At 42.0% G+C, this 20,134-nt stretch overlaps 1 protein-coding gene across 23 annotated transcripts in view; it reads left to right on the top strand.

Moving 5' to 3' along the window:
- DLGAP2 (DLG associated protein 2) overlaps positions 1 to 20,134 on the top strand; it is a 465,415-nt gene that overhangs the window by 348,031 nt on the left and 97,250 nt on the right. For 16 of the 23 annotated variants that reach the window (XR_010302764.1, XR_010302763.1, XR_010302762.1 and 13 more), the window contains one exon: positions 6,215 to 6,280. The exons of the other annotated variants lie outside the window; for them this stretch is intronic. Coding sequence is in view for 9 of the 16 variants with exons in the window: in XM_064145870.1 (XP_064001940.1) it covers positions 6,215 to 6,280 (66 nt within the window). In the remaining 7 variants the exon portion in view is untranslated. The remainder of the gene's footprint in view (positions 1 to 6,214; positions 6,281 to 20,134) is intronic. 23 annotated transcript variants of the gene reach the window in all.

Raw genomic sequence — 20,134 nt, 5'->3', positions numbered from 1 at the left:
AAACAATGGTCTAGATTAAACGTCCATCTCAGGAAGTCACTTAGGCGCTGATTGCGGGAAGTTGGAAAGGTATTCTAAGCAGTCTGTCTATCCACTGGGCATCCACTTTGGGCCAGTGCTGAAGCCAGTACACTGGGATGGACAAATCTTCGCCAGACACGTTAGGAGCACTTTTACGTGTGTGTGTGTGTGTGTGTGAGGAAAAATAACAGCAACAACAGAAGAGGGCATGATGAGAAAAACCAAATGATTTAATTGAACAATGGCTTCCTTTTACTGTTAATACTTTTCACACAAGCATCTTGCAGTGGAAATCTAACTAGCCTTAAATCTCCTGCTATCATCCATGCTTTTTAATTGAATCAGAATTTTCCCAGCCCTGCTGTGGGTCTCTGTGCTTGCTGTTTACCAGCATGCTACAAAAACACTGCACATGAATATTGTGTTTGTCAACGTTGCCACCTGGGCTACCTCGGCAGCAGGAAATGAAACAGTGCAGGACAAAGCCCCAGCCAACAGAGATTTGATTATCATAGAATCAACCCGGTTGGAAGAGACCTCCAAGATCATCCAGTCCAACCTATCCCCCATTTATAAGTATCCCTAATCTGGAGGAGGTGATTTGGTTGTCTCGGGCCATGGAGTGATACGTGTATTGGTATTCTGGATGAGCGTCGGGTTCTGTAATTACGTGATCAAATGAATGCATATCTTGTTTAATCCAGACGTTTTAGAGTCTGTGTTTTCTTCCATCCATTATCAGAGTTAGTACGTCAAGCACTGTGTAAGATGGAACTAAAAGAACAACAGCTACCACAGGGAGCTTGCAGGCTGAAAGAAAAGCACACATGGAAAAGAATTAGTGGGAGGTCAAGAGCAGGCCAGTAAGAAGTCTGTTAAAATTCAGTGAGCTGAATTCAGTCTCGTTTGTAGTTCAGTCTTACTCTTGTATTGCAATGGAGAGGGTAGTTAAGTGAGTCTTACTGGTGTGAGCCTTCTTAGGTATTTGAGCAGCAGGTCTGCAGAGACTGGGCTCTGTTTTGTGGATGGGTAGGTTATGGAAATAGTACAGTTCCAAGATGGAAGTAGCTTGCCTGGTTATTAAATCTCCTTCTCTGGAGGCATTCAAAGCTCACCTGGATGTCTTCCTGTGTGATTTACTCTAGGTGACCCTGCTCCAGCATTTGATTAGATGGTCTTGAGAGGTTCCTTCCAACCTCTACCCTTCTGTTACTCTGTGATAATTTGGTGCAAAACTTCACAAGGAAAGAGAATTAAACTGATAGGTCAGGCTCAGATAGTAAATCAGGGGCTTAAAACTCAGATGATAGAAGTTGAAGGACCATTTAGGTGATTATTGAACAGAAGAAGAGCAGTGATATCAGAGTGAGTGTCAAAATGATCACTTAGATGGTCAGAATGTTCACAGGCAAACAGGAGCAGGATGTGTCCATTAGCTCATACAGAAACTTCAGTTCTCTGACCCAGAACACAAAGTAATATCCTACTGACCTACAATCCAGTGGTAAGTGTGGCTCAGACATGCTTTAAAATTGACCTATGAGAGATTAACTGCATGCCCTTTACCCAAGTTTTACACAGATGTAATTCATAGAGTCAACCAGGTTGGAAGAGACCTCCAAGATCATCCAGCCCAACCTAGCACCCAGACCTGTCCAATCAACCAGACCATGGCACTAAGTGCCTCATCCAGGCTTTGCTTGAACACCTCCAGGGATGGTGACTCCACCACCTCCCTGGGCAGCCCATTCCAATGCCAATCACTCTCTCTGCCAACAACTTCCTCCTAACATCCAGCCTAGACCTCCTCGTCTCCTGGCTAAACAACCCCAGCTCCCTCAGCCTCTTCTCATAGGGTTTGTGTTCCAGGCCCCTCACCCTTCTCTAGACACGTTCCAGCACCTCAACATCTCTCTTGAATTGAGGAGCCCAGAACTGGACACAGCACTCAAGGTGTGGCTTGACCAGTGTTGAGTACAGGGGAAGAATAAACTCCCTTGTCCTACTGGCCACACTGTTCATGATCCAGGCCAGGATGCCATTGGCTCTCTTGGCCGCCTAGGCACACTTCTGGCTTATGTTCAGCTACTATCTGCCAGTACCCCAAGGTCCCTTTCTTCCTGGCTGCTCTCAGCCACTCTGTCCCCAGCCTGTAGTGTTGCTTGGGGTTGTTGTGGCCAAAGTGTAGAACTCTGCACTTAGCCTTGTTAAAGCTCATCCCATTGGCCTCTGCCCACCCATCCAGCCTGTCCAGGTCCCTCTGCAGGGCTCTCCTACCCTCCAACAGATTGACACCTGCTCCTGGCTTGGTGTCATCTGCAAACTCATTGATGCTGGACTCAATCCCCTTGTCCAGATAATCAATAAAGATATTGAATAGGACTAGGCCCAGAACTGATCCTTGGGGGATGCCACTAGTGCCAGCTGCCAACTGGATGTGGCACAATTCACCACCACTTTCTGGGCCCAGCCCTCCAGCCAGTTCTTGACCCATATCAAAGTGTGTTTGTCCAAGCTTTGCCAGGAGTTTGTTGTGACAGATGGTGTTAAAGGCTTTGCTGAAGTCCAGGCAGACTATGTCCACAGCCTTCCCCACATTCACCAGGCAGGAAAGGAGATCAGGTTGGTCAGGCAAGATCTGCCTGATCGCTTGAGTCTTGAGTGTCACCTTTCCAGTGTTGCACAGGAATACATGACAGATCCATCACACTTTTAATAAAGAAAAGGACATACTAGATGCAAATGACAGTTTGTGCTCTCCTCTGTATACACATCACAACATCATTTCCCTATATGTTCAGCTTTCACAGGAGCAGACATCTCTGCACTTTTAAAGCCTATTATTTTTCATCACTATTTTGAGCCCTGCCATGCTCCTGCTTTTTCTTTTTTTGTTGTTTTCAGTTTCAGAGGCAGGATTTTGCTTTCTATTTAGACCAGTCTGTAATGCAGTAGTTTATATAATGAGAAAGGATTTTAACTAGTTATTTCATCCCTTATCTGTCAACTCTGTGTTCCTTACATTGTTTAAAACCCTGGATTGTAAATCATCCTATTTACTTAAATGCATCTTTGTTTGCAAGATGCTGCCTATCACAGCAGTTCATGCCACGATTACTGTTTCCCCCTATGTCCATTAGCATAGGCTGTTCTTTCAGTAGGCACACCTTGAGCAGAGTTACTATGAATCTATGAGGTGGAGGAGGTAAATGACATAAAAGGAATGTGTACGTTTTATGACACTTGAATTTCAGCGTGCTGAAGAGCCCTGTGATAATCTACCTTCTGCCTGACTTCATTATCAAGCAATGTGACAGTTGCTGCTCTGCTTGTGGATTAATGATGTGCTTTTAATTTCTGTGCTCAATAACATAAACAGTGATTCTTAGGGAAAGAGTAAAATTAATACCCAAAGACCATGTACGTCTGTTCCTAGAGAAATACTTTGAAGTGCAGTTTAACCTCACACAAAGACAGTCTTTGCAATGCTGCAAGAGACACCAAGGCTTTAATCTCTGCTTCATAAATGCAGAATACAAAAAGGTACTATTTTTGAGGGCTGAAGCCCTGGCAGTCGCTTATTCAAAAGAGAGTCTGAGCAATAAATTAGTGACACGAGTAGATATAGTCACAAAATACAAATAAACAAGGAGTTGTCATGCTTAGGAAGTAGATGAGTCACTGGGAGCTACTCATACTCCTTGTACAGACTGATAAAGCTAAGGGAATTGCAAAGGAATTCTAAGTTCCATCAAAATATTTGCAGTTAACCCTATTCAAAAGAGAATAAAGCCTTTTTCCAGGATGGACATTCTGATATTTTTGTGCTCACTGTAGGCTCTTCTAGACAAGACACTCACTGTTACTAACACATGTATTCATATAAAATAGCTACAACACAAGAATGAATTCTAGTCCTAAATGTAGTGGATAACTGAGGCAGAGAGAGGTTAACTGTCTTGTCTAAATTTGCACACCTCCATGAACTTTCCCTTTTGTTTTTGAAAAGGTTTTTCTTTTTCCAGAAGCTGCAAACTCATAAATATTTAGTCTAGTTTAGCCTACCTCTAACTTTGGGCAGAGCTTGTGAGACTAATACTGGCTTCTTGTAAGTCAGAAATAATGTTAGGCATTTTATTTCCTGATCATGCTAGAACTGGTTCTGAAAATAAGTAACAAGATATAACTTTGGAATTAATTAATTATGCTTCAGTAAAATAAAATCTACCACTTCAATGTAAAGCTTTATTATGAAGCTAGCAGTAACACCTCTTGTTAATGTTAATGACATGAATGTAGCAGCTCCATCATGTTAATTACATGAACGTAAAGGATCCTGTAGAATGGGTTTTTTTTTGTAACTTCCATTTGATTTGTTATTCCTGTGCAGCAGATTAGACGACAAGCATACAAGTTACACAATATAGGCAGATCATGGGAGCAAAGTCTCCATGGAAACTGCCTAATTTGTGCTTTTATTTAATTAGAGTTGTCCATTAACTCTCCAAATGAAATTTAATTTAGATTTATATGCCAGTCATGTTTTAAATTGTGTATGACTTTTTATCCATCATTTAATGAGGTTTCTAGTAGGTTGTATTTTAGAAGAGTGAGTTTATTTATCAGCTGGATTTATAAACAAGATGTGTGTTTGACAGCTCATCTTACCCTATGTTCTTAACATCCTGGGGCCTTATTTTCTGTGCGGTGTGTGTGCTATACAACCCATTGTTACCAACCCTATATTATTAACCTCACAAATCGTCGAACTTGAAACAAATCTTTGAGAGTATCTGCATGAATATATTCACTCATTTGGCTTGATGTGAAATAATTGGGGAAAAACATAATACAAATAAAGGCTGCAACCAAGAAATACACAAAATGCATGTATTTGTTAAATGGAGCATGGAAACATGCAAATGAGTGTCTGTTGTGTGCTGAACCACAAAAGGCAGCTTATCTGATACAGGGATTGAGATACTCCAGGGAAAAGTAGGAGCTAGTTCAAACTTACAGGAATGTCTGTCCAATGAACTGAGGAACATGAACTGATAGGAATTATTTGAAGGTTGTCAGTCCTCAGTAGTGTACTACAGAAACATGGTTTGCAACACCTGGTTTTGTGTTTCTCTGAAGAATTGTTGGTTGAACTTACAGTGAGAAGGTGTGGAGTACTCCATGCTATCACTGTTCTTTCGAGGTGTCTGTGTTGTAACACACACAGAAGGTAAGAAGGAGTAAGTGGAAGGCTGTATATACAAACAACTTCCACTCAACTGAGATACCAGCAAATATGGGCAACAGGAAAAAAGGAAAAGCTGACAATATAGTATTATGTACTCCATGAAGCATTTTGCTGCGATATTTTGTGTCTTAACTATGTATTCTTGAGCCATTCCTGGATCTTACTGACCTGGTTTTCCATATGCAGCTCCAGGTTAGAAATAGCTGAGCTAGGTGCCAGGTCCAGGTTAATTAGTATGCCAGCATGACAGGGGTGCAATGCAGAAGCAACAGTCTGCAAATCTGACAGCAGTACAGCCAGGGTAGGTGAGGGCTGCACTTGGGCCATTCACCACACTCAGTCAGCTTGGACATACCGTTTGAGCTTACGCTTCTAGAATCGCAGGAGTTATGTCTGGCACAAGAGTAAATGGTATTCACAGGAATAAAATTTTTGATGAGGAAGTCATCATCACTGCATTGTCAGAGTGGAGAATTGCATAAGTGAAATGGCTGTGAATAGAAGGTAAAGAAAGTGGCCCGAGACTCTTGAGAGGTATTATTATCATCACAGGTGGAAAGTGCTAAAGGTACAACTCAAGGGTTGACAATTGTGATTCTTCCTGGTATAAATGGATGAAAGGTAAAAGAGAATAGAATTCAGTGTGACTAAGCAAAGATGAAAAGAGCAGTGTAAGAGATGCTTGTTTGTTTGGGTTTTGTAATGTGTTTGTGAATATTCCAACACCGCTGATGTTAAAATGTCTGGCAAAATTAAAGAAAATAATAATACAAGAGCTCTAGAATGACTGCAAAGAGTACCAGATACTGCACCTCTCCAGCTTCACGGTGTCAGGAATAATGAATGGTAATGACTGGGTGGATGTGAGAACTAGGGCAGAGTTTATGTCTGGATACACAAAACTATCGGCGTTATTAAAGAGCTACTTTGTTTCTGTCGTTGCAGAAGAAGAGGGTGGCGATCTGCTCAAGTCTGGCTTCAGTTTTCCAGGGACGCCAGAGGAAGAGCTAGGTACAGATACCATCTCTCAGATAACTTGTACTGCTTCTGCATCCAGACGTTGGGTGCAGCCGTGGGGGTGAGGAGTCAGGAGGCTGCTCTGTGGTACAGCTTTTCTGCAGCCACAAAAGCTCACAGCAGACGTGGCACCAGGCTGCATTAATGAAAGTAGCCAAAAATCTCTCAGGCTATTCCTCTGGGAATTTCTTGTCTGCAGGTTAGAGAACTGAAAGCAGAAAAGGTTTGGGTAACAGCCAGGCAACCCAGAAGTCAAAAGATGTTCCAAGAAATCATCTTTCCTTCTCTTGTCTTTTTCTTTTGGCCTTAGCCCTTAGAGAACATAATATCTGCAAAAATTCAGTGTTACCTTTTAAATTAAAAAAAAATAGCAGAAGCAAGAAGAAACGAGAAGCTGGTAGAGCCCATGAGTTAAAATTTGAAATGTCTCTCTTACAGACCCAGCAGTAAAAACCCCATTGGCTTCAGTGTAGCCAATGGGCTTATGCTGTAGTACTCAGAAGACTGTGCAAAACTGAGTTTCTATTTGTGGAATTCCATGTTCAAAGTGTCCCTGTTTTATGTGAAATCCATCAAAATTTTCATCTATATGCAGTTAACTTTTTCTGGCTGTTTTTGGAGGAGAAAGATGGAGAGCAGTTTCTGTGTGTTTGCTACTTAGAGCTCCTTTGATTCGAAGTGAGCACATTCAGGTTTCTGAAGTTAGTGTAACAGTGTTTTGTCTCCTCTTATGGGTGTGTTGGTGTTAATAGATTGAAACAGTTTCCTTTGTGTTATTAGTATCCTTTTGTATTTGACAAGAATATTATAAACCTCATCCAGACCTTATTGTTGCTCCCTGATAGGAAGATAAATCATAGTTGTTATATTAAGGGGGAGGCAAAAGCAAATAGCTGGAAGAAGAATGAATTCAGGCATGGGTGGTCATTATGTTTAAATAAGCTCTTAGAACAGGGCGTTCTAAAACGAGTAGTGCTGCCACTCAGATACACTCAGGTCAGGGAGTTCCCTAAATGCTTAGTGTGAAAATAACTGTGTTGGACTTCTTTATCCACTTAGTATGGCATTAAAAAAAATAAAATCCTTGGGATAAGTTCCAGAAGGACAGAAGGAAGTGTTAAAGGAAGAGACAGAAGAACCTTGAGGCCTTTTCTGCCTTAATTAAAATAGCGTAGAAGGAAAACTATTAAACCCGAGGCTCCTTGGGAATCTCACATGTGAATCCTGTGGAGAAGTCATGGAATGAGAACATCTCCCAGCCCTCTTGGATGTTTGGGTTTTTTTCACCCTGCTGCCCCATTTCACTGCACACAGGAATGAGATCGGATACTCCAGAGTAGAGTTCATCTCATCTAACATCTGGAAAGTGATGTAGGTGTCTAAACTGCAGATATATGGACTTCCTTTAGAGTCAATGAAGAGTGATAGGCTTTTCTAGGACATAACAAATATGACCTACTTTAGAAGCTTAACACAGAGTGAGATGCCCTAGAAGTATGTAAAAAATGTTCTCCTTCCCATGTGGCTGAGAAAGAACTGTAGGACTTCTGAAGCCAGAGTAAATGTTGTGCAAGTCAATAGAATTCAATGTTGGGTATCTACAGGAGTAAGGATCCTCATGAAATAGGTAGTGAAAGGTTAACACAAAGATATATGCTAAACAGACTGATCATCCTGCACTCTGGTTAGGAAGATGATGAGGGACTAATCAACAGAAAAAAAGGAACTGGAAAGTGAAAGACAAGAATAAAATTGTGTCAGACTGCCAAGAAACTAAGGTGCTTTCAAGAACTTCAGCTATTTATGGACAAAGGACTGGGAAAAAATATGCTAAAAGCAAAGATCTATCTTTGCTCCTAAATTTTGGATTCTTGATGGACTCTTCTGAAAGTAAGGCAAGAGTGTTTATCTGCTTGGAGGGAGAGAGAGGCTTTACAGAGGGGCCTGCACAAGCTGGATCCAGAGGTGGAGGCCAGTGAAATGAGCTCTGACAAGACCAAGCACTGGATCCTGCACTTTGGTCACAGCAGCCACATACATGCCACAGGCTTGGTGGAAGAGCCACTGGAAAGCTGCTCAATAGCAGAAGACCAGAGGGTGCTGATTGAGATGATGAAAGAAGTGGGCAGGTTTAATAATTTCAGAAGGAAATCCTTCCCTGCTGATTTAGCTGCCAAACTGTAGATGGCCAAAATGACTGAGCTGAAATGACTCAACTCTAGAGCAAACTCCTTGGTACTCATGGGTGGCTTCAGTCACCCTGATATCTGCTAGGAAGCTCACACAGCCAGGCACAGTCAGTCCAAAAGGCTCTTGTGATGTATCAATGATAACTTCGTGATGCACGTAGCAGAGGAACCGACAAGGAGAGGTGCACTGATGGACCTTGTATTAACTAATAAAGAGGGACTGGTTGAGGACATTAAGGTCAGGAACAGCCTTGGTGACAGTGATCACAACATAGTGGAGTTAAGTATTCTATAGGGTAGAATCAGGCCAACAAGTAGGATGACAACCCTGGACTTCTGCAGAGCTAATTTTGTGCTGTTCAGAGACATACTTGCAGAAATCCCATGGGCTAAGGCTCTGAAGAGTGAAGGAACCCAAGAAAGTTGGGTAATTTTTAAAGGCCACTTCCTCCAAGCTCAAGCTAGGTGTGTTCCCCTGAGTAAAAGCTCAGGTAGTCCTGCTAGGAGACCTGCATGGCTCAGCAAGGAGCTCCTGAAGGAAATCTCAGGGAAGAAAGAAACTTAGAATTCATGGAAAAGGGATTTGTCATGTGAGTGAACTGTAGAGAAGTTGTCAGGGCATATAGGAAGGCAACAAGGAAGGCTCATCCTGTGATCTGTGTGATCCTGTGAGCTGGATGCCATCAGCAATGTCAAAACACAAGATGTGCCATTCTCCCTTAGAAAGAGTCACTGTAAGGCAAGAATGGGTATACTATGGGAGATGGAATTTGGGAAGACGTTTTCCAAAGTGTTGAGATGATGAGTTAAGGTCAGTGTAGACAAGCTCTGTACTTACAGCTGTGCTAGTGACTAACCCTTCTACAGATGGCTGGGCCATGTCTTTCTCTCTGTCTCCTGATGAGGTGTTCCATCACTTGAAGATTCCAGGTTCAAATCCATTAACTGAACATAGCATTAGTGAAAAAGCTGCAGACTACTAGATCTTTCTCAGTCTTTGCTTTTGCTGTCACACTTGTATAAAGCAATTGCAGAAAAATCTGAATCTAAATAGATACTCTCATAACTGGGCTATGAAAATGTGGTCTCTCTCTTTCCTCCCACGTCCCACTCTCCCTCTGTTAACTACATAATTGCTTTGTATTAACAATCTCAGTCTGAAGGGCTCCTAGAGACATTCACTCCTGGAAAACAAAACAAAACACAGAAAGGGCTTTCCTTGAGAAGTACAATAATTGCCCCAAGTCAAGGCAGAGCAGAGGTGGTGTTCTTTAAGGTAGCTTTAACTGCATTGTCATTATTCTAGACTCCCACTACCTCAGGGAGCTTCAAGTTACCATCTCTGGCACTGAAAAGTCTCTGTCTCCAGGTCCTCATTTGTAAAACAAGTTTAGTATTTCCTGGTGAGGTTCAGGTCTTTGGTGGGGATTAATTAGTGTTTGCACAGTATCTCACCAGAGTCAAAATGCTGAATAGTCACTAAATAATATTATTAGTACAATGATCCACTGCCTTAATTGGGAAAAGGCATCAAGGGATGGGGCTGATCTCAACTCTTTTACATTATTGATTCTATAGGACTTCATTAGTTTAAACAGGCAGAAATGCATTGGATTCCTTCAAAAAAGCTTACCCAAGCATTTATAGTCTGTTCTTAAGAGCAATATTTCATAGCTGTGCTGTTACCATTTATTTGTTAAGGGTTCAGGACCATCAAGTATTGTTGTGGCTCCAAGATTCTCCCTCAGACCAATAATTTCTGTTCATGCTAGGAATGCCTTAAATAAGGACCCCAATAAAGGTATTGGGAGATGGCAGTAGGAGCAAGAGATCTAATATGTGTCCATCTCAGCAGCTCACTCAAGGTCTCTTGAAAAATGGAGTTCTTTTAATTCCAAACTTTCTTTTAGCTGGTGCTTGCAAAATCTGAGCAAAGGTAATGTATTATAAAGTAAACATTTGGTGAGAATACTCCTTCCTGTGCAAACTGGAAAACTCTCAGCCTTATTTGCTTCAGGCATGTATAGGGGAAAGCAACTATTTACTTTGGGTGTCCAAACTAAATAGTGCAATCTTAAACACTGAGAAAATGTATCCTTTTTAAATGGCAGTCCAGTAGTAAACAAAAAACGTGAACGGAGTAGATAGGATGAGCTTCTCTGTAAATGGATGTTTTAGTAGCCAGAGCAGAGTAAAGAGGGGGAAATAGGTTACTGAAAAAAATATTTAAACTCCTTTTTATACTCTTATTTCTCACAAGTTTAACACTTGACAGCTTATAATGTGAAACAAAGAGAATTCACACTAAAGGCTCTTTATTTCATTAAATTACTGTTTTCTCCTCAGGAAAGGCTATTGAGTTGGTATTAAGAAAAAGGTTAAAACCTATAAAACAGGTTGCAGTTACTAATAATGGTCTTAACCTTCTCCAGTTGAAAAGTAAACTATAAGAGTTTAAGGGGAGGTTAGGGAAATGTATTTTTATTTCACACTTGATGCAGTCATGCTTTTGATTACTCGGTGTGGTTCAAGTGTCAGACAGCAACTCATGGTTATTCAATCACTGTTGATTGCATGACCATGCCTTTATGACCTTATGTGTTGAAAGGAAGAAAGGATATAGCTGTTCTGGAAAAACCCATCAGCCTGACTTTCCAGTCTGTCTATCTTCCTACTTAATTATCCTGCCTTCCTCGGTGCAGTCAGTGTCTGAACCCTTTTTGCAGCTTTTACCTTGACATAACAGGCACAACGTGAAATCTTCCCAAGCATTGACAAAAGATCAGCAGTGGAGACTTGGCTGCCTTCTGTGCCAGACCCATTCCTTGGTCCACCTTCCCCCAGGCATCATCATACCTCTAAATAACTCGGCTTCCAATCCTTCTTTTTGCCATGCCCACAAACTGTGGTGTAAAAGTGCACTGATGCAGTGGTCAAGACCACACAAAGCATCAATGAAATAATGGGGAATGTTCTTCAGAAAGTAGACGCTGAACTTTAAATTCCTTTTAGTTATGCTTGAGTGCTTATTCTGTGGATTACTTTCTGTCATAGAACAAAATCACATCTTATGTCCTGAGCATCATCTCAAAACCTGCTAACTACCTTGCATTTTAATTACAGGCTGTTGGCAACAACTGCTTACCAGCAGTCTGCAAACCAGAAGCTCTTTCTAAAAATTAAATACCTCATAATGTCAGATAACTTTAGAAGAATCCCATTAGGCCCAAGGTCACTTCACAAACAGCAGAAGGGATTTGTAAGGCTGTAAGATTAATCAAATAGGTTATTTGTTATGAATTATTCATCCATTTCTACTACAGAATACAAAGGGGGTTATACATTCATTACTTTGCCAAGAAGCAAATATTTTTTTTTCTAAATGATTTGTGCATTCTCACAGGGATGTCCAGATAAGGATGTTCCTAAGTTCAGTTGCAGAGGAAATAAGTTTTCTTCAAGCTGGGAAGTGTATTGCTTATTGTTAGACCTCATCCAAACAATTGATTCCAGTGTCTGCAGTGGAATGAATGAAAGACCTCCCCAAAGGAAAGAGAGAGAGAGAAGGTGAAACAGCTTGAGTTAATTTTCTCATGTGGCATGTGGAATGTTAACATGGGAGGGACATTTTTCTCTCCCTCGTGCCCCACTTACCCCTGTAACTCCTGGCTGCGCAGCTGAGCCAAAATAGTTGCTTTCCTATAGGGAGTGCAAAGGCTGAAATGGAGGCAAGACTGACTCCTACGACTGCTCTCCCATGCCTGCGTTCTTCCCTGGGTGCCTTCGCTGTATTGTCTCCTTTCAAAAGGATAAATGTGCAGCTTTTAAAATGGATTCCCATGACAGGCAGCTCAAATGCTGTGCTCTCCATAACCCCAGAAGAAAGTTAAGTTACCATGTTCTACCTTCATGGTCATTTCATGCTGTTTAGGCTCTGTCAAAGGCAGGACAACATATTGCACAACTCAGGTGCTGGGGATAGCTCCAGCATGTAGCTACATGGCTCCAGCTGTCTCTCACAGTGCTGACCCCACAGAGGCTTTCACTGGTGAATTCAGCTATCTCCTTTCATTGTGAATGTCTTGTGCAATTCCATTTGGTTTATCTATCTTTTTACGGAGTCACTTCTCTTCATAATCAGAATCAGCATATTAAGATGCCTGCACTAATACTTGCCAAGGGTGTGGGTACTTACACTACCACCTCATTTCAGGAGCAGGGTTCACAATTTGGCCCTTCACTGCCACATGGAAAAATCTGGATGCCAATGGTTGTGGGAAAAGACAGTTAATAATTTCAACATTTCTCACCAAGCTACAACAGAGCTCAGGCAAGCAGAAGAGAAGCAGCACCCTGATTTGAAAAATTCCCAGTCTGAGGGTTATGGAAAAACGATTTTCTGCCTGTTGCTATGGCGACAAGTTTAAAAGAGAACTTGCCACCAGGCTGCTGCTTTTTTCTGCACCCCATAGGAAAATCAGGGCCTCCTCCATATCTCAGTGGGTTGAGCTGAGCAGAAAAGTTCACAATACAATGACAGAACAGCAAGAGGCCAGCACCAAGGGTGTACAGCTGAGCGGATAATGATGGACTCCAAAAAGTGAAAGAAATAATTGTTGTGGGTCAGACCAAGGTGGAAGCTCTGAAATATTGGGGGGAATCAAATGAACTGAAGCTGAAGAAAACAAACAAACAACAACAACAACAAAGAATTTGCTTCAATTGTGACAATTTAAACACTGGTTTGAACTAAAAAAAAAAAAAAGAGATCTTGAAACAGAAAGGTATTTTAAATGGAGTAGTCATATGTTCCGTGGCAGTAATCAATGCTTTTGAGAATTAATGCTTAGATTGTTTCTCTCCCAGAAGAGCACTCTACAAAATAAGTAGAATCTTTAAAATACATCCAGGTTTTAATGAAATAATGAAAGGCAATTGGGAAGAAATGGATGATAACTATTTTTTTGCTTAGATACAGAAAGGTTAGTTCCTGCAGTTCCTCAGTGTTACTGAGGACGGTTAACTTCCTCTGTGAAATAGTATCATAAAGGGAACACTCAGAAGAATTTCAGAAACACTAACCAATGCCAATGTAATTTCAGGAGGCATTTCATAAATATCAACAGTATTTCTTTTGTTTGAGCTTCATTTAAGAATCAATGGTGTTTCTTCCTAGAAAGGAAACCTTGAAGATTTGGCAGTTCCATTCAGTTGGTCCAAGTGTTTTGGATCTTTGACATTATAATCCTTTCCCCTGTTCTGCCAATGAAAGTATTTCTGCAGCATTGGTTTCACCCTTCCATACCATCATCTTCCTGACTGGGGGATGGCTGAGGTTATAATCCTTTTGGAAAGGATTTTCCTTTTTGGAAAGGCTTCCAAAACCAGTCCACCATTAATTCTGCTTTCTGTGAAATACAGCCTTGATTGGAGATGATTCTCCTCAAGATCACCAGGGTTCACAGGCAAACTGACCAAGAACTTTTCTCAGCAGGTGTTTAGTACTAAGCCCAACACCACTGACCCTAAAGGGAGATTGGTCATTGCCATCCATGTGACAATGATGTCTTTTTGACTTCTACAGATGTGCGTAGATTCCTGTGTATGAGCTGAACTATCCAGTTGAATTGGTTTCCTTTAATTACTGAGAGCAGTTTCAATGGCAGCAAGGCAAACTGCCTCCTGACCTGGTAACTGCAAGCAGCAAGATTTTCTCCTTTAGGAAGAGAAGCCCCTAAAGCCAGGCACAACACAGAGTGAAAGACGTTTAGTGGTGTTGGGCTGTCTCTTCTGGTCTGTATTTGGAAGCGTTACACCCAACTGCTCAGTGATATCCACATAGTGAGTCTGTGTTTCTGCAGGAGCTTATGTTAGTTAGTGATAAGGTCAGTCTAATCCTGATTTTGTTTTCTTTGCTCTCAAAGCTTCACTGATCATCCAGAGTCTGTGAAAAAAATGTTAGTCATTAATCATTTTGTGGAGGTACTTCTGTCACAGGACTGTTGAAATGGCATTGTGCTACAAATCACAGAATCACAGAAACATTCTGGTTGGAAAAGACCCCCAGGATCACCAAGTCCAACTGATATCCCTACTCTACAATGTTCACCCTTAAACTATAGTCTCAAGCACCGTGTCCAGATGACTTTCAAACACATCCAGAGTCAGTGACTCCACTGCCTCCTCGGGCAGCACACTCCAACGCCTGACCACTCTCGCTGGGAAGAAATGTTTCCTGATATCCAGTCCAAACCTACCCACTGGCAGCTTGGGGCCATTCCCTCCTGCTCTATCGCTAGTCACTTGTGAGAAGAGACCAGCAGCAGCCTCTCCACACCTCTTTTCTGGTAGCCACAGACAACCACGAGGTCTCTCACCCTCCTCTTTTTCAAACGAACCATCCCCAGCTCCTTCAGTTGCTCCTCCTGGTAAAACTTATTTTCCAGGCCCTTCCCAGCTTCCTTGTCCTCCTCTGCACTCACTCCAGCACCTCCACTGGAAGGTCTTCCACTCGTGTCACATCATGACCCCCACTCTGAGGAAAATCATTCCTATGTTTCGTGTCCATAGGATGAGATTTCTTTTTAATGTGTCCCCTCCAATTTTCTGGTTTAGTTAGCAGGGATTGTCATAAAATGTGGACTCCTGTTGTGCTTTTGCAGTTTGTGGGTTGATTCTGAAACCATCAGATGCTCTTAGAGCTGCTCTTAGCTTTACCAATGTGTCTGCTCTCTGAACAGCTCTTAGCTTTACCAACGTGTCTGCTCTCTGAACAGGACAGGCATTGTCATGGCTGATGAAAAGCTACATTTGGTTTTGGATGGAAAATCGGTGCTGAAAGTCTATATATCACAGAATCATAGAATGGTTTGGCTTGGAAGGGGTCTTAAAGGTCATCTCTTTCCAAAGCCATCTGCCATGGGCAGAGACACCTTCCGCTAGCCCAGATTGCTTGAGGCCCCATCCAACCTGGTTTTGAACACCTGCAGGCAGGGAGCATCCACAGCTTCCCTGGGCAACCTGTTCCAATGTCTCACCACCCTCACTAGAAAGAGTTTCTTCTTCATCTCCAGTCTCACTCTTCCCTCTTCCAGCTCAAAGCCATTGTCCCTCATCCTGTCACTCCCAGCCCTTGGCAAAAGTCCATTCCCAGCTCTCCTGTAGCGTTCTTCAGGTACTGGAAAGCCGCTCTAAGGTCTCCCTGAAGCCGCCTCTTCTCCAGACTGAACAGCCCAAACTCTCACAGTCTGTCCCCAGAGGGGAGGTGCTCCAGCCCTCTGACCATCTTCATGGCCTCCTTTGGCCCCGCTCCAGCAGTTCAGTGGCCTTTGTTTGGTACTGTACAGTATGTTCCAAAGCAAGGATGCAGGTCTTGAAAAGCACTGCGAAGGCCTGTGTGCTATACACGGATCATTACTGGGCCATCATACACTTCAAACGTTTCCCTGCTCTCAGCTTTCTCTGCTCATTTCCCTGCTTTTCTTCCTTCCAGTGTACCAATACTGTGTGTCCCTTGAAATTCAGTGCCCTGCCTCCCACACCAGCACCTTAAAAATCCCGTTTTCACTTGTTCCCAGTTATTCTGCAGTCTTTTTACCGCATACTCTTTTCGCTGATCATGCCTCCTTATCTTGAAAACAAGTCTTTTGGGATGCTGGCTTTCCAGTGTACTAATCTGTTTGAAAGGTGGATGGAATTGAAGTCAGAGAGATGTGCTGAACAGTGATCGGGTGCCATCAAATATTGGTTCCACCTGCAGACATCTGCATGAGTGCTCAAAAGTGTGACTGTGCTGAGCAAATGGCAGCACTCCACATGCTCCTTACTTCTTCCTTGAGGCTTCCTGGCTCTGCTCTGAATTAGTATGATCTGGTCACCGGTGCTGTTTTGGGAACAGAATTTTCATGGCCATTTTTATCCAACACAGGAGTTATAAAAAAGAAAATCTTACTCTGAGTTGTTGTTTTTCCTGTGGTTCCATGAACATTCAGGAATAATGATTCAGGTTCCACTGAATTAACTTGCGCTGTCAAATCATTTCCCATGCTTCAGTATTATAAATATGCCTCAGATCACCTGAAGGTTTATGTTTTCTGCCTTGGAATTTGCCATCCACACTGCAGTCAGCAGAGACGTACACAGAGTGGTATTCATCTGATAGCTTTTTAGAGATGTACTTCATGCTGAGATGAATCATGAAAATTTCTCATGCTCAAAAAAAGCCTACTGCATCCGGAGAGCGTATTTATAGCAGTCCTCAGCCCATGTTATTCTTGAAATCTTCTCTATGTGCTGGTTAGTAGAGTCCTACTTACAAAGTGTGAATCTGTAACAGCTTAAAGCTATACAAAGCAATATAAAACTGTAGCATTTATCTGTATGGACTGATCAAGTTCTCCAGCTCTGTTTAGTCTAATGTAAACGTAGCTATATGAGCCGTGTCTGCTTACCGCAAGGACTGCTCAGTATCCTGAGCAGACAGGTATTTCATTTTCAGGTTTAAGGGTCAGAGCAAGACAGGAATCCATGTCCAACACCCATGGCTAGTGTTTGGCAGCCTTGGGCGTTTTGGTGTTTGGCCTTAGGTCCTCAGAACTGCCTACTTCTCTCCTTTGACTGTGAAGGGAGACTGGGTGCACCTCGTTGCAAGAGTCCTGTGAGAATGATAATACCTGTATTTGGAGAGGATGCTACCCATCGAAAGTTGAGTGTTTCAAGTAAGCAGCCTGAGGTGTTAGATAGGAATTCAGACAGGTGAGCACACTGAATCAACTGAGTGGAACATAAAATGCAAGTTATCTTCCTTCTAAAGCTGGAGGTTACACTCAGGTAGTGTCCGAAAGTTTGCGATTTGGCGTACGCTTTATGCCGGATCTTGTGCTACATAAATAGGTTGGAAATCTCATGAGACTGGAACAGCAGCTTGAGTCATTTCCAGAGGTTTTTTTTTTCACTTGGCAGGTTAGTCATTCTTCTGAAACCCTTTTTCAAGGCCAGAATCAAACAGAGAAAAGCATTCTAACACGATGATAACTGCCTACATTTAGCCCCTATCAAGGGCTAACCTATAGCAGTTGCTGTACCACCTGATAATCCCTCCCTGGCAGAGAACTGGGAAGAGAAGACCTACAGGTTGGATGGAAATTTGATTTAATGAAACAGCAAAAGTGATAGCAATGTCAATATAGATTATTCAAAGTTGTACTTAGCCCAGGAAAGGTAATATAGTCATGATAAATGGCAAGGTAGTCCTTGGGAGCAGGAAGAGGAGTGAGAGCTGAAGCTGGAGTGGGAAGCCCCCTCTCTTCAGCAATCTTTGCCCCCCATACTGAACGTGATGTTTAATTGTCTGAGATAGTTCTGTGAACAAGCTCAGGTCATGTTCTGGTTAACTCGGAGATGCCAAAGGCCTGCAGCTCCTTGCTGGCCTGGTATTCTGTTCCAGCAAAACTAGGACAGTGACAAAACAGTGCTCATCTAGTGCTGGTACTGCAGTTCTTGTGCACCTTTCTAAAATGCATTTTAATACTTACTAACTACTTGTTTGATTAATATGCCTGGATTTACACTGTTTAATATTTCAATTGGTTATAGGTTAGGCTTTGATAATATCTTCCTCATGCATTGCAGCACTAGTTGAACTAAGTGGAACCGCACAGTGCAGTGGTCTGGTTTTCTATGCCATCCATTTTGGAAGCTAGATTAGGTAACTCTTTCATGCAGTGCGTTTAACTGGTTGCACTGCACAAGGAGCTGTGCATTCTCCAGTGAGAATGGCACGGAAAGTTCAGATGGGTAAGCAGTTTACCAAGGGGTTTATAAGGCTAAAGCAATTTAATTTCTTCAGAGAAAAAAAGAAAGTGCTTTGCAATAAGTAAGTAAATAAATAAGTCAGACGGCACTTAGTAGTTGCAGGAATTTATTCCTGTGCTCTGAAAGCTTGCTTTCCTATGCAATACACCACTGCATTTGTGGAGATGGGCGATTCTTTTGAATATCAGGGAGGTTTCCAGTGTTTTGACATTGATTCCTTTTAGCAAAGAGCAGTGTTCCAGGAACTGGAGAGGTGCACAACCATTATTTTACATTGCTCAGAGGTTTTTTTCAGTCCTATTGCACTAGACTATGTATACCAACTTTAATTCATTATTTCAAACAATATTCTTGGTCCTTGGAATTCTCTTTCTTCCCTCGATACTTACTGATTGGCACAAAGAAGATGTTTGAATGCTCTGAAAATTGTGACCAGTCTCTGAAGAAAGGCAAACTAACATCTGCTTAGAGTAAGAGAGCAACTCTTCCTCCAGAAGAGAAACAGAGGGGAAAAAGCAGAAAAGGTCATGGCATAGCAGAGAAGGAGTTGAAATAGGAAGGGCTGCAGAAATTCTTCCATCTATCAAGGTGAAAGGTTGACTTGTATCTGTACAGTAGTCTCTGAAGAGAAGACCTTTAAGGGATTTTCAGGATTTTAGAATTACTGGATTCTGTCTGACTTGACAGCCTGTGTCTTGATCTAGATCCACTCTACAGTCTTTATGTGTTATTTGACTATCCGCTGAAGTGGAAAGATTCCACTTTGCTCTGATGAAACCTGGACCAAAAGCCATTACTCTACTGTTGTGCTGACTACTTCCTTTTTTTAATGTTCATTTCTGTTCCTCTGCTTTGGGTTATTTGTGGTTTCCCTTCAGTTCTTTGAGCCCGACAGTGGCATTTTCTTTAAAGGACGAGACGTTAGCATCCTTCATTACTTTTATATTTTTGGAGTGATAAAGAAAACAAACAAACCAACCCCAAAACAAAATGAAAAAAAGCAACCAATTTTATGTTTTACTTTAGGAATGAATCCTTCTTTTTAAGACACAGACAAAAGTCCCACTCCAATTTGTGATTATTGAATAAATCTGGCATGATTTTATTATACAAAGATAATCATCAACTTTTTTTTGGTAAGGATTGAGAAAAAAAATAATATTGTGGCTTTCTGATTTTTTTGATGAATGAGCTGAGCTGTGGACATTGATTATAGACACTTCAGATACTAGAAAAGCATGTCAGCTGAACTGAACTTTAAGCTAGCACATTTTACTTCACATTTCTGGCAGGCTTAGAGCTAGCATGTGGTCAGTTACTCTGGTCTGGTGCTGTATAATTAATTCATTCAGCCATAGAATCAGAATCACAGAATCAACCAGGCTGGAAGAAACCTCCAAGATCATCCAGTCCAACCTAGCACCCAGCCCCAGCCAGTCAACTAGACCATGGCACTAAGTGCCTCATCCAGGCTTTTCTTGAACACTTCCAGGGACGGTGACTCCACCACCTCCCTGGGCAGCCCATTCCAATGCCAATCACTCTCTCTGCCAACAACTTCCTCCTCACATCCAGCCTAGACCTTCCCCAGCACAACTTGAGACTGTGTCCCCTTGTTGTGTTGCTGGTTCTTCAAGCTCTGAAGTAGGCCACCTGAAGGAAGTCGCCTGAATGCTACAAAGCACGGATGACTTCTTTGAGGGTTTTCCTCAGGTTTGGAAGAAGAAGAGTTTTGATGTCCAGGCAGAGCTCAAACCAAACTGAAGTGATAAATTTAGATGATACACATGTAAGTGATTCAGGACTTTATCCAATATCAGTTACTCTCTATGGCAGATTTAAGAGG

Source organism: Pogoniulus pusillus, chromosome 7 (assembly GCF_015220805.1).
Source record: "Pogoniulus pusillus isolate bPogPus1 chromosome 7, bPogPus1.pri, whole genome shotgun sequence".
NCBI classification, from domain to species: Eukaryota; Metazoa; Chordata; class Aves; order Piciformes; family Lybiidae; genus Pogoniulus; species Pogoniulus pusillus.
This window is presented reverse-complemented; position numbering and strand designations above follow the sequence as displayed.